Here is a 15,015-nt window from a genome sequence, read left to right as displayed (position 1 = left end):
AGATACTTATATTTCCTCTATTGCGTTTGATATAAACTGCCAGAAAATCTGAACTCTGTTTTTCAATTATGAATGAAGATATATTGATAGTATCTTTTTTATTATTTTCATATCATATGAGTGTTTCATAATATTGTGAATTGTTTTTACCACATAATAAACATTTCAGGTGTTATGATATTATGAGATGAAGCTACTGCCTTCTTCCTACAAAAATATTTTTTCTTTTTTTTTATAGCATAAAGCTTTGCGTTAAAGAAATACAGTCTGAAGTTAACAAGCAGTGTCCAGATGTGCAGCTGCAAACAACTACTGACTGCTTTGAGTGGCTAAATAACTATAAATGTAATTCATCAAAGTCACCTTCTATTCCCCATGGAGATTTGATAAAATTCCTCAAAACACTGGTAAAAAAAAAAATCCTTGTTTTATTGTGTCATGGGGTGGTAAAATTAATCACAATTCTTTCCATTTCTATATGCAAATATTTATTTTAGTGACCATATTACCTGCCATATCTACAGGTTTTATTTTGTTTTGTTTCTATATCCCCACCAGAATCCAGTAAGATGTGGGGGTTTTTTGGCTATGATTTTTATCAGTAAAATGAAGTTTTATATAAATGGAGATTAAGTGTTAGAATTCTGGCTAATTTGTGGTGTGATGTATACCATATCAATACCACAAATATATTGATAAATATCACAATTTCCTATTAAAAATATTAATATTTATTACATTTTGTGTCCCTTCACAGCTACTCATTTTCTCTGTACTCATTAATAAACATAATAAGATCCCCATTGATTTTATCTACTAAGTAGTTTTGTCTATAATTCCCTACTTTCCCATCTTGAGGGCATACCCAGGTCATTATCATCAAGGCAGCAATTAAACAATACCACTGTTAATTGAGGTGGAATTATTAATCTGTCCATTCTTTGATACTGACCATCTTCTATGTCTGGTTAAACCTATATAGAATCTATCAGGAGTTGCTAGCTTGCAAAAACAGTTTCCCAAAGAAACAACACAATTGTTAGAAAGCAAGATTTCTGTAGCTATGGTTTTAATTTAATTTAGGGAAGAAAAGGCACCGTTTTTGTCTAAACATCAAACATAGACTAAGGCAGATGTGGAAAATACCTTGAGGATGTAGATGGCTTAGGATGACAGAATCAGGAGAAAATAGTTTTTGGCTGTTGTTATTGCATTTGTGTCTTTAATGTTTACAGAGTAATAAAAGGAAGAAGAAGGAAAAAAAAGACTATGCCCCAAAGCTTTATTCTTTTAAGAAAATCCTCTCACCCATTATCTCTTGAAGGTGGAGCCTTGAATAATAAATATGGATATAGTTATTCCTTTAATTTCTATTAAGAGCCATGTGTATTGAATTTCATTAATATTGATGTAATAATGCTTTCTCATTTAATTAAAAGCAAAACCTTTTAATTATCTTTTAATCTGTCACACATAAGTCATTCTCTATTCACTGCAGGGCAAAGGCCACCTTAGTTTTGCTCAAATTCATTAGACTCATCGGTTTTTCCAGACCTAGATTTTTTTTTACATAATTGATCATGTTACATTGAGGAAATAACCACATTATTAAAATAGATCCAGATTAAAACAACCTTATTATCAAATTTTTATATGCTAAAAATGTCAATCCTGGTGGAATTTTCATGCATCTATTTTTTTACAGAGAAAAATTTTTGCTTATTAATTATCTAACTATTTAAACAAGACACAGAGATCCTCTTTATGGCAATTATACTGAAGATATTTTCAAAATTGAAGCAATCACACTAAACATGTATTTTAAACCTCTGTAGTCCTGTACTCTCTGTTTGATCAAATATTTACAGTTATTGAGTGATTTAAAGAACCCCAAGGTTGAGGTACTGATGTGCTTTATAGAATTTACCATAATGTGGACATCCTAAACTCTTTCTTAGGATATTTCTTTTCCTGAAGTATCAAAAGAAATAAATAGAGGGCAAGGAAAGAGAGAAGCTTCAGAAAGGTCATTGTACCTTGTGGCTTTCTAAAGTATAGTACAAAGGACATGGATGAGGAGAATGAAGTCAAGGAATCCATTCTTGGTTCTATGCTTTATCATTTGTAATTTTTGAAAAATAACTTAAATATACCATACTTTAGCATCCTTATCTGTAAGTGGGGTTTTTAAATATCTATGCCACAGAGTTTTCATTATAGAGACTACATGGGAAAGTGCTTTTAAATAATAAGAATATATGTATATATATTCTTATATATACATACACACACACACATACACACATGTATATATGTTTGGCATTGCAACTTATTACAGATAGAACATTAAAGTAGACATTGCAAACTCAGAGTAATTGAGAATTAATTCGTGGAATTTGTCTAAGAGTTGTTCATAGTTGTGAATAACATAATACCTGTGGTATCTTTGTCAATAAGAAATTTTAAAGTCAGCATGATTTTATGTCAATTGAACCTTGCTTCCATTTTTCTTATAATAAGCTTATTGCTACTTAGAGAATATAAGCTTATTTCAGTATTAACTGAAATAGATGTAATTAGTAAAGTCAGCATGTAAAGAGATGTGTGTGTATAATTCAAAGTCCAAAAAAGTAAGCAATTTTTTTGGCCCTTTACTATTCAGAATTGTTCCTACTATTGTTTTCTGTAGGTTAGCACAGGTACAATTTAACAGTATAATTTCATACCATTTGGGTAGACCAATTGTGAGAGTATTTTTCCCTCATTTTGAGTTAGTTATTTCTTTAGAGAGAATTGAAATATCCTGTGAATAAATTTCCAAAATAATATCTTTTTTACATAGTTCTCAAAAAGGAATTTAAGTGAAAGTTAAAAACTTTGAATGCAATTTTATTACTCACTATGGCAACTATTAGTAACCCATAGGTACATGCTATATTTAAAGGTCCCCATTTTGTATGTTCATTTACAGTTTTATAATAATAAGTGTACTCATTCAGGCATGGAAATTAATTAGGGACATGATTTTGAATTTATTTTGTCTTAAGAATCCATTTCAATTGATGTTTTACTATGACTTTATTTAGAATTTTAAGGTATAGCTTTCATACAGCTCAAGTTATATTGGGGTAGATAACAAGAAGGGCAAAAAATCAATATATCTAGAAATCTAATTGAAAAAAGTTTCATCAGCTGGGCTTTATGAAATTTAACAGAACATAAAGCTAGCCTTCTAAAATTTCAAATGAAAAAAAAAAAAAAAAAACACTTGAAGAACATCCAAGAATGATTTTTCTTTTTTTTTTTTTTTTTTTGCATGAAAGTACTAGGTTGTAGGCTAGAGGTATCCAGGAGGTGAGAGTATTCACCAAAGACAGAGTGGAGAGCAGAACAGGCAGATTTATTGAAATACACTGCTAAGGGGAACAATGGGCCAGACAGCTATGCCATGTGGTTTAGCTCCCAGACCGTAGAAGTGATTGCGCTGAGACTTAATCCCTATTCCACCAAGAATGTATTTTAACTGAAACTAACAATTATAAAATCACATGATTATAGAAATCATTTTTTCTTGTTACTTTTACAATTAATCACCTTTCTAATGTTATTTACTTTTATTAGCAAGATTTCTTGAAGAATGAACAAAATCAAGAAGAAATGATATTGGATTTACTTTGGAACCTTTCCTGCCAGAGCAGTACTTCTTTCCCATCAACTCTGAATGGAATATCATTCCATTTCCTTTCGACGACTTGTCTACATTCTGTTGAAGATCATTCCTCTATGGATGTAAAGTCTATGTGGGATGATGTAAGACTACATCTTCGACGTTTCTTAGTGAACAAATTACAAAGTCATAATGAAATAAACAATTCACAGCAAAAAATTTTGTTGAAAAATCAATGCATACAACAACTCTTGTTTCTTTATCCTGAATCAGAAGTAATAATCAAGTACCAAAACATACAGAATAAACTGTTGGCTAAACCTCTGCAGAGCTGCTTTTCTTCTTACAGCAGAGAATCAAATTTAGACATAATGGTTCATGGATACCAAACTACAATGCTTAAGTTATACTCAATGATAAAAGAGGACTTTAACACACTGGGTGAAATTTTAACCCCACCCTTGACAGCAAAATTCATTAAAGAAACTTACCTGGATACTATTACAGAAGAAATGGCAAATTTTTTGGCAAATTTTTGTGAGCTGCAGTTCAAGGAAAGTACTGTCCGTGTGATTAAAACAAGCAAGACCTTCAGCAGGCATAGAGGAGCAGTGCATGCTTTGGGTTAGTGATATTTTACATTTCTGTTTCGTTTAAATCAAGCTTTTTGATACCTTTAATTTCCTAACAATTTTCTATTTAGTTCACCTAGTTGCAAACTTAAAAATAAATCAGTAAGTAAATGAATGGAAATTTGCATTACATACTCCTTTCGTGCCTTCTTATAGTAATGGAAGCATTTTATTTCCTGTTATTTAAATTATTAAAGATATTGGAAATATAATTCAAAAATATTGCCAATAAGAGTTTCATTTTTTCATTGCATAAATTATTGGGTGACACTAACATACATATTCAGTTTATATATATAAGTGTATATATATATATATATATATATATATATATAAAGCAAAAAAGTATAATTAATTATTAGGTAAAAAGGAGTAATGAAAAATTGTTGAAATTTGTATTACCTAAAACTGTAAGTTTAAAATTATAACAATTTAGTCAGCCAATTCAAATAAAAAGCTGTGAAATTCTAATTATAGATTCTGTTATAATTAGTTATAGATGCACAGTATTTTAATAGTAGCAATTTTTAAAGTCCCCCATATTATTTCTATAAGAATATAAAGATTTTTTAATAAACCACCTGTAATTTCTAATTTTATTCAAAAGGTAAGGGGAAAAGGAAATAAACTATTGTGATATAATAAAATTTTTTGTCATCAATTTAACTCGACCAGTGGAGAAAATTAAAGGTAAAAATAAATGATTATTTTGAAAGGTATGATTAATTATGCTCTTGCATAAAACCTTGAGGTATATTTCTAAGTAGATTCATAAAATATATTTTTGAAGTATTTGAAATTTTTCATTTGGTAAATTGTTATCTTTGAGTTTATGAAGATATTATAAAAATTTCCTTAGCACAATATATTTTTTACTTACCTTTCTTAACAAAATGTCAAAATACCAAATTACTCTGCTATATGAATTTTCAAATGATTTAATGTTTTCTCTTACTATTTTTATTTTCCTCCAGAAGCTGCATCACAGAACAGAGCTACATCAGCCAAATTTAGTTTGTAACAGAATCCATAGTTAGTTAATTTAGGAACATTACAATTTGCTCAAAGTAAATAGATTTTCATTTTAATTGTTAACACATAAATTTAAATGCATTCCATGACTGTGCTTTTTTCTAAAATTTCACATTCTCTAAAAAAATTCCTGATTATCTGTAAAGTGTTTTCAGTATGAAACTTTTATATCTGCTAAATATGGTTTATAACAGAAGAAAAGACATATATGGTTGGAAATATGTGTAAGTTCTATGGAATCTTAAGGGCTGATATTGAGGTATTTTTCTATTTGTGAGAGAAAACTATGTGTGTCAGCTTTAAAACCAAAATTTAAAAACATTTTTTCACGTGTCTAAGAGCACCGATCTTTCTCAAGCTCCTTTTTTTTTGAATTTTGGTATAAATTACGTGTTAAATGAGTGCTTTCCATGTTTTAGGCACTATGCTAAGCACATCGCTCTTCTTATTATCCTAATTTTTACAAAGAAAGAAGCTTAGAAAAACTAACTTGTCCTGAATCATTTTGTACATAGTCACGATTCATAGTTAGGTCTTTAAGTCTTCAGTACCCGTATTGTCAATCACCACGTTCTTGGATCTTCACGCCAAGTATAGAACTAAATGCTTTGTCATTTGTTAAAGAAATTTCTAATTGCACTATTCAAGTAGACTGCCTGAAAATCAACTCACTTCATCTTTATTGAACACTTACCCTATCAAGGCATTTAGCAGTTACCAACTTTAAGGTTTTGAGCTAAACACTGCAAAGAGAGGGAAACTAAATAAGGAACAGCTAATGAAGAATTAGTAGAGCTACTAATTTCCTCATTTATGTTATGAGAACTGGTGAACTAAGTCAGAGTGATGACTGTATTTTCCACTGATATTTAACCTATGCCAAATCTTATTTATTAAAGAAATATAGTTTAAGATGAGCACACGAACAAAATTATAATAATTTATTGTATTTATTATAATAATTTCTATTCCTATGTTAAAATCTAGATTGGCTTGAATGATTTGTGCATTATTTTTGGGGAGAGGGCAAAACAAATACTTTATTTTTTCTATATTTATATTTTTTATTTTTTTACATCATTGTTCATTTTTAAACAATATTTGCTTCCCCCCATACCCCCAGGTGTAGTCCCCATAGAGTTTCCTTCACCAATGCAGCTGTGAAGCATCACCTCAGTCCCCTGTGCTCCTCCCTCCCTCCCTCTGCTCCCTCTCCCTCATCCTCCCCTGCAGTATGTCTCTGATTTATTTATTTTTCTTTTTTTTTTTTTTACTTTGAGTTGTTAGTAAATTAGACGTGAAGCATTTAGTATTGTGTCAGATACACAGTAAATGTCTCTGATTTATAATTGTCTGTTTTTGTTTTGTTACGTTTTGTATTATTATTATTTTTCCCCCTGGTGTCTTATTTGGTTTCCCTATATTCCTCCTGTAAGTGAAACCATCCGATATTTTTCTTTTTCCTTCTGGCTTATTTCACTGAGCATAATGCCTTCTAGTTACATCCAATTCATGTTACTGCGAATTGCATGAGTTGGTTTTGTTTTGTTTTGTTTTGTTTTTTTTTGATTGCTGAAAAATATTCCATAAGCCACATCTTCTTGGTCCAGTCATCTACTTTTGGGCATTTGTGTTGTTTCCAGGTTTTACCTATTGTAAATAGTGCTGCAATAAACATAGGGATACAGGTGTTCTTTTGAATCAATGTTTTTGTGTCCTTTGGGTAGATCCCTAGTAGTAGAATTGCCGGGTCGTATGGTAGCTTCGTTTTTAGTAGACTGAGGAACCTCCGAACAGCTTTCCATAGTGGTTGGACCACTTTGCACTCCCGCCAGCAATGTAGGAGGGTTCCTTTTTCACCAACATTTGTTGTTGCTTGTTTTTTTTTTTTTATATGTGCCATTCTTACTGGTGTAAGGTGGTATATCAACGTGATTTTAATTTGCATTTCCCTGATTATAAGGGATGTTGAACATTTTTTCATTTGCCTATCGGCCATTTGCATTTCCTCTTTGGAGAAATGTCTTTTAAGTTCTTCTGCCCATTTCTTGACTGGATTGTTTACTATGTTTTTGATGAGTTGTGTGAGTTCTTTGTATATCTTTGTGATTAGCCCCTTATCCATTGAATGGAGGGCAAAAATTTTTTCCCAATCAGTGGGGTGTCTTTCTGATTTGGTTAATGTCTCTTTTGCTGTGCAAAGGTTTTCAGTTTGATGTAATCCCAGGTGTTTATCTTTTCCTTAACTATCTTTGCTTTGGGTGATGAGTCTTTAAAGATGTTATTCCGATGTATGTCTTGTAGTGTTTTACCTATATTATCTTCTATATATTTTATGGTTTCAGGTCCAGTTCTCTTCTCCATTTTGAGTTGATTTTTGTGCATGGTGAGAAGTAGTAGTCTAGTTTCATTTTTTTTGCATGTGGTGTTCCAGTTTTCCCAGCACCATATATTGAACAAATTGTCCATGTTCCATTGCATATTCTTTGCTCCTTTGTCAAAGATCAGTTGTCCATATAAGTGTGGTTTTATTTCTGGGCTCTCCATTCAGTTCCATTGGTCTGTGTGTCTGTTTTTGTTCCAATACCAAACTCTTTTAATTATTATGGCTTTATAGTATAGCTTGAAGTTTGGAAGTGTGATACCTCCTTTCCTCATTGTTTTTATCAGTAGGGCTTTGGCTATTCGTGGTTTTTTGTGGTTCCATATGAATTTCATCAGTATTTGTTCTTTTCTTTGAAGAATGTCATTGATATTTTTATTGGAATATCATTGAATCTGTATATTGCTTTTGGTAGGATGGACATTTTAATTATGTTAATTCTTCCAATCCATGAGCAGGGGATGTCTTTCCATTTCTTTGTGTCTTTTTCTGTTTCTTTTAACAGTGTTTTATAATTTTCTTTGTATAGGTCTTTCACCTCTTTTGTTTGGTTTATTCCAAAGTATTTGATTTTTTTTTTTTTCAGTTATAAAAGGGATGGTTTTCTTGATTTCTTCTTCAGATTGATTGATTATGCATAGGAAGGCTACTGATTTTTGCGTGTTGATTTTGTATCCTGCTACTTTACTGAACTGGTTGATTACTTTGAATAGCTTTTCAGTAGAGTTTTGGGGTTCTCTACGTATATTATCATATCATCTGCAAATAGTGATAGTTTTACTTCTTCTTTCCCTATTTGGATTCCTTGTATGTCTTTCTCTTGTCTTATTGCCCTGTCTAGGACTTCCAGTATTCAGTTGAAGAGCAGTGGTGAGAGAGGACATCCTTGTCTTGTTCCTGATCTTAAAGGAAAGGCCTTCAGCTCTTTGCCATTGAGAATAATATTGGTGGTGGGTTTGTCATATATGGCTTTTATCATGTTAAGGTATGTTCCTTTTATCCTGAGAATTTCAAGGGCCTTCATCATAAATGGATGCTGGACTTTGTCGAATACTTTCTCAACATCTATTGATATGATCATATGGTTTTTATTTTTCTATTGTTGATATGTTGGATTACACTGATGGATTTTCATATGTTGAACCATCCTTGTGCCCCTGGGATGAATCCCACTTGATCATGGTATATTAGCCCTTTGATGCATTCTTGGATTCTGTTGGCAAGGATTTTGTTGAGGATTTTTGCATCAGTGTTCGTTAGGGAGATTGGCCTGTAATTTTCTTTTTTTTTGTGCTGTCTTTGTTTGGTTTTGGTACTAGTGTAATTTGGCTTCATAGAACGTATTTGGTAGTATTCCTTCTTTATCAATTTTTTGAAAGAGTTTGTGTAGGATAGGCACTAATTCGCTGCTCAACGTTTGGTAGAATTCATTTGTGAAGCCTTCTGGGCCTGGGCTTTTGTTTTGGGGGAGTGCTTTTTTACTGCCTCAATTTTGCTGCTTGTAATTGGTCTGTTTAGGTGTTCTATTTCTCCTTTGTCCAACTTTGGATGATTATATCATTCTAGGAATTTGTCCATCTTTTCTAGGTTGTTGAATTTGTTTGCATATAAGTGTTCATAGTAATCTCTGATTATTCTTTTGATTTCTACTGAGCCTGGTGTGATTTCTCCTCTTTTGTTTATAATCCTATTTATATGTGTTTTCTCCTGTTTTTTTTTCTTCGTGAGCCTGGCTAGAAGTTTTTTCTATGTTGTTTATTTTTTCAAAGAACCAACTTTTGGTTTCATTGATCTTTTGGATTGTTTTTTTAATTTCCATTTCATTTATTTCTGCTTTGATTTTTATTATTTCCTTCTTCAACTGGCTTTAGGGTTTTTTGTTGTTGTTATTATTTTTCTAGCTCTTTGAGATGTGAGATTAGGTTGTTTCTTTGAGTTCTTTCTTGTTCCTTGATGTGAGCCTGTGTTGCTGTATATTTTCCTCTTATTATTGCTTTTTCTGCATCCCACACATACTGGAAAGTGGTGTCCTCCTTGTCATTCAACTCAAAGTATTTTTTAATTTCTTCTTTGCTCTCCTCATTAGTCCAGTGGTTTTCTAGTAGTGTGGACTTCAATCTCCATGACGTGGGATGGTTCCTTGTTTTCTTTCTCATGATTTATTTCTAGTTTGATGCTTTTATGATCAGAGAAGATAGTTGGAATGATTTTGATCTTCATGTATCTGTTGATGTTTGTCTAGTGGCCCAGTATTGATCAACTCTGGAGAATGATCTGTGTGCACTTGATAAAAATGTGTACTTGGATTTTTTTTGAATGCAATGTCCTATAGATATCTGTTAAGTCCATGAGTTCTGTGTCTTTATTTAGGGCTCTAGAGCCTTTATTTATTTATTTATTTTTGTCTCATTGATCTGTCCGTTGGTGAGAGTGGAGTGTTGAAGTCTCCCACGATATATGTATTTTCTTTAATGTCTGTTTTAAGAGCTGATAATAACTATCTAATATATTTTGGTGCTCCTTCATTTGGTGAGTATATGTTGATGAGTGTTATATCTTCCTGATGTATTGTCCCCTTGATCATAATGTAGTGTCCATCTATGTCTCTTTTTACTTTTTTTAATTTGAAGTCTATTTCATCTGATATAACTATAGTTGTTCCTGCCTTCTTTTTTGGTCCATTTGCTTGTAGGATTGCTTTCCAACATTTTACTTTCAGTCTGTGTTTATCTTTTGTGGTTAAATGTGTTTCCTGGAGACAGCAGAAGGATGAATTTTGTTTTTTCAATCCAGCGTGCCATTCTATGTCTTTTTATTGATGAGGTTGTTAGCATCTGTGTTTGCCATTTTGTTTGTCTCTTTGTGATTTTATTCCTCACTTTATTCTGTTCTTCTTGATCATTCCTCTGTTGGTTTTGGCTTTAGGACGTCTTGTAGAATTTTTTGGAGTGGGTGATTATTTGTAATGAATTTCTGGAGTTTCTGTTTGTCTGAGACAGTCCATATTTTTTCTTCATAGAGGAAGGAGAGCTTTGCAGGGTAAAGTATTCTTGGTTGGCATTTGCTGTCTTGAAGTTTGTTGAATATGTTACTTTACTCTCTTCTTGCCCATAGTGTTTCTTCAGAGAAGTCTGAGGTTAACCTGATTTTGATTTAACCGTATAAGCTATCTGTTTCTTCTCCCCTTGCCAATTTCATTATTTTTTTCTTTGTCTTGGACTCTTGCAAGATTTACTGTTATGTGTCTTGCTGTAGTTTTCTTTTCATTGTGGTAATTGGGTGTTCTCGCTTCTTGTATGTCTATATCCGTCGCCTTTTTCATACTTGGGAAGTTTTCTTCAAGTATCTCCTTAAATAATTTCTCAGACCCTTTGTCTCCTCACTTTCTGGAATGCCTATAACTCTTATATTTCCTCTCTTTATGGAGTCTGATAATTGTAAAAGGGTATTCTCATTCTTCTTCCTTTGCACTTCTCTCTCTTTTTCTCTTTTGGTTCTTTCTATTTCTGTATCTTCAAGAGTACTGATCCATTCTTCCATTTCCTTGGTTCTGTTTTCAATGCTTTTCCAAGAGCTCACTGTCTCCTCCAGTAATCTTTTAGTCTCCTCCTTTTCTTTTATTTCCTTTCTTAAGGTCTCATTTTCGTTCTTCAGTTCATTGATTATTTGGCTCATCTCATTATACTTTTTAATCGTGATGATTATTAATTCTCTACCTGACAGGCAGAGAAGTTCTTCCATGTCTTTGTTGAGCTCTGGTGACTGATTTTCTTTTTGTGGTGTGTCTTTCTCCTGTGGGCTTGCTTGGTTATTTGTATTTTTCCTTCTTCCTGTTGTTTGCTTTCTAATTTGTTCTATGCATTGGGACGTTGTGCCACTGGTGTTGGCGGGCATCTCTTTGGATTGGTCCTTCAGGAGTGTCAAAAACTGTTTACAGACTGAGACCAGCACTGGTAGGCCAAAATTCCAGCAGGGTGTTGATGCTGTGGCTGTGTTGCTGGGCACTGTCTCTTCCAGTTCCCTCCCTGGGTATTTACTCAGTTCCAGCAGGGAATTGGTGATTTTCAGTTAGTTGGTGATTTTGCTCTGGTCACTAGGTGGCGCTAGAGACCTGTATTTGCTGACCTGTGCTTTTCCCCTGTAGTTCTCTGTGAAAGGGAGTGGGGGAGGGGAGCACCTAGACACTGGGGCTGTTGCTCATGCTGGGTGCTGTGTCTGCCCCATCTTCACCCGGTGCTGTGCCCGGGGTGGATCCCATTTCCTGAATTCTGCACTCTAGTTCTCAATCTCAGGGTCTCAGATCCAAAACAACGGTTGTCACCCTGTGCAGTGCCACTGTTATGGCGCATCCCACACCCTGAATCCTGTGCTTAGCTCTCATTTCCAGAATGGGGTCTTGCTCCACGCCTTGTTTCCCTTCTAACCTCCGTTTGCATGGCCCACCCCCTCTAAGAGCCTGAGGGTGGTTTTGGAAACCCTGGCTTCCAACTATTAGGAAGTTGGTGATTTTGTTCTGATCACTAGGTGACACCAGAGATCTTTCCTAGGATCCTTCTAGAGCTGTGCTTTTTCCCCTGTGGGTCTCCAGAGAACTGAGTAGGGGTAGCGTGGAATGGCTCAACGGCATGGGGTGCTGTGTCTGCCCTGTGCCGCGCATCATGGGGATCCCACACCCTGAATTTCGTGGCCCGGGTCTCAATTCCAAAGCCCTCAGATCCGGGATGCAGACGGTAGCCCAGTTCAGTGTCCACAGAAATTGTGCCTTTTGCACCCTGCTCCTGTGCCTGAGCCCCTGGTTTTTAATTACTCAGTGATGGTCATTCACCCCAGTGATGGTTCCTACGTGTCTCCCCACCAACTTAGGTCGTGGGCATGGGGATCTGGGCAGTCTAGATCCACGTATGCTTTTCGAGTGCATGCGCACTTTTCTGCACAAGATTCAGGGCTGGCCTTAGGCTATTTGCAGGTCTTTGGTGGAGTTCTTATCTTCCTCTAATGGTGCCCTGAGCTGTTCACTCACCTCCATGGCGATTCCCGCACTGTTCTCCACAGTTGCGGTTCGGGGGGTGCAGTGCCTGCAATAGTTCCTTTCCACTCACAGTCCCGCTTGATCTGTAGTTTGTTCTCATTGTTGTTGTTTGTTTGTTTTTTCTTTCTGTTGGTCGGATTGTACCGGCTTTGTGGGTGTGGGAGGGTAGCAGGGTTCTGAGCTGTCCTCTCTTTTCATCCTCTTTTATGGCAACTTTCCTCTTTAGGCAGTTTGCCTGAGTCATCTGTTTCTCTTCCATGTCCTGGTTTTCGCAGGGACCTGCCGCTTTTCCTCCCTATTAACTTTTTTTTATAGGAGGACTTAACTGGCAGCATTTCACCACCACCGTTGATCTCCTCTCCCGGTTTGTACATTATTTTCTTTAGTGTATGTCTGTATCTTTATGTTCACCAAATCTTTGTTATTTTTGTGTGAAAATATAGAAATACTTATCTTAAGTAATAACCCATTTAGTCATTTAGTTTACTGAGTCTGACATTGCTGTGCATTATCTCATTTAATCCTTCTAACCACCCAAGAACACAGGTACCATTATTCATTATGTCTATTATACAGTGTGTAGTCCTAAACCTAGGGATATTAAATAATTTGCTCAAGATTACAGAGGGGAGCCAGGATTCAAAGTTAGGCCTATATGACTACAAAGTCATTATTCCTTGACTGTGCTCTATACCTAAAAGAATAGAATTGAAATAGCACATTCCATTAAAAATTCTCTGTGTGCTAACTCTACTTGTAGTCTTTTACTTTTTTTCTAAACTATCCCACACACTTCTCACTTATACAATGCCAATTTCATTTCAAGATATTTGCTCATAATTCTTATTTTGTGATCTCTTGCTACATCTTAAGCTGGCCTTTATGCCAATCTTTTTTGTTTTCAGCTTTACTGAGATAATTTTGTAAGTTTAAGATGTATGTATAATGTGTTGATTTGATCCTCCTATATGTCGCAAAATGATTACTACCTTAGCATTTTGTAATATCTCCATCAGGTTACATAACTGCCATTGCTTTTTAGTGGTGTAAATTTAAGATGTACACTTTAAACAACTTTCAAGTATATAGTACATTGTTGTTGACTATAATCACAAAACAGTGATTCTCTTCCCACAACTTGTACATCTTCTAACTGAACGTTTGTACCATTTGTCCAACACCTCCCTACTTCTCTCATCTTCTAACTTTTGGTGACTACCATAATACTGTTTCTATGAGTTCAGTTTTTTTAGACTTCCTATAAGTGAGATTGTACAATATTTTTCTTTCTTTATCTGATTTGTTTAACATTAGCATAATGTCTTCAAGGTCTATTCATATTGTTGCAAATGGCAGGCAGGGTTTCCTTTTTTCTCATGACTGAATAATATTCCATATTCCATTAGCTTACTAGAGAGACAGATGCATAGAATGATCTCACATCTTCTTTATCCATTCGTCCATAGACAGACACTTAGGTTGTTGCCATGTTTGGGAACTAAATTATATTGAGGTGCATTCTTTCTATGCTCATTTTGTCAAGAGTTTTATATTATGAAAGTCTTTTGAATTTTATCAAATAAATGCTTTTTCTGCATCTATAAAGATGATCATATGATTTTTTTTATTTTTCATTCTGTTAGTGTGGTATATCTCATTTATTGATTGCGTATGTTGAACCATCATTGCATACAGGGATAAATCCTGCTCAACCATGATGTATGTTCCTTTTAATGTGTTGTTGAATTCAGTTGCTAATATTTGGTAGAGAATTTTTTTATATTATATATTTTGCATCATTTTTCATTTTTGTACAATGTATGCATTTTCATCTTGGTTATAGTCCCTGTAAAATTCCCACTACACTTATTTTGATCCTATTCCCTTCTTGGCACCCCCCCCCGCCCCGTAGTGTGTCTCTGATTGATAGTTGCCTGTTGATTTTGATTTTTACTTTATTATAATTAGTCTTTTTCCTGAGAATTTATCTGTATTCATCAGAGATATTTACCGATAATTTTCTTTCTTATAGTATCCTTATCTGTCCTTGGTATCAGGGCAATGCTAATGTAAAATGAGTTTGGAAGTATATTCTCCTCTTCAATTTTTGGAAGGATTTGTATGCCAGACTTAATGAGCTATTGTCCTATCTATGCATACACTGTAGTGTTCTTGATGAGCTAAGGCTTTTTTAATTGGCTCTGACTTTTCTAGCAAATTGAGAATTGGTTGTTTTTCCCTGGATGTAAATTATCTACCTACACATACATAT

At 34.1% G+C, this 15,015-nt stretch overlaps 1 protein-coding gene across 13 annotated transcripts in view; it reads left to right on the top strand.

The window, feature by feature from the left end:
* KIAA0825 (KIAA0825 ortholog) overlaps window positions 1–15,015 on the top strand; it is a 388,655-nt gene that overhangs the window by 59,122 nt on the left and 314,518 nt on the right. For 12 of the 13 annotated variants that reach the window (XM_054688516.1, XM_054688522.1, XM_054688514.1 and 9 more), the window contains 2 exons: window positions 239–407; window positions 3,622–4,291. In XM_054688516.1, coding sequence (XP_054544491.1) covers window positions 239–407; window positions 3,622–4,291 — 839 coding nt within the window. The remainder of the gene's footprint in view (window positions 1–238; window positions 408–3,621; window positions 4,292–15,015) is intronic. The other variant, XM_054688524.1, reaches the window with a different exon arrangement.

This window comes from Talpa occidentalis, unplaced genomic scaffold (assembly GCF_014898055.3).
Source record: "Talpa occidentalis isolate TD23 unplaced genomic scaffold, MPIMG_talOcc4v2.1 talOcc4.6, whole genome shotgun sequence".
NCBI lineage: Eukaryota > Metazoa > Chordata > Mammalia > Eulipotyphla > Talpidae > Talpa > Talpa occidentalis.
This window is presented reverse-complemented; position numbering and strand designations above follow the sequence as displayed.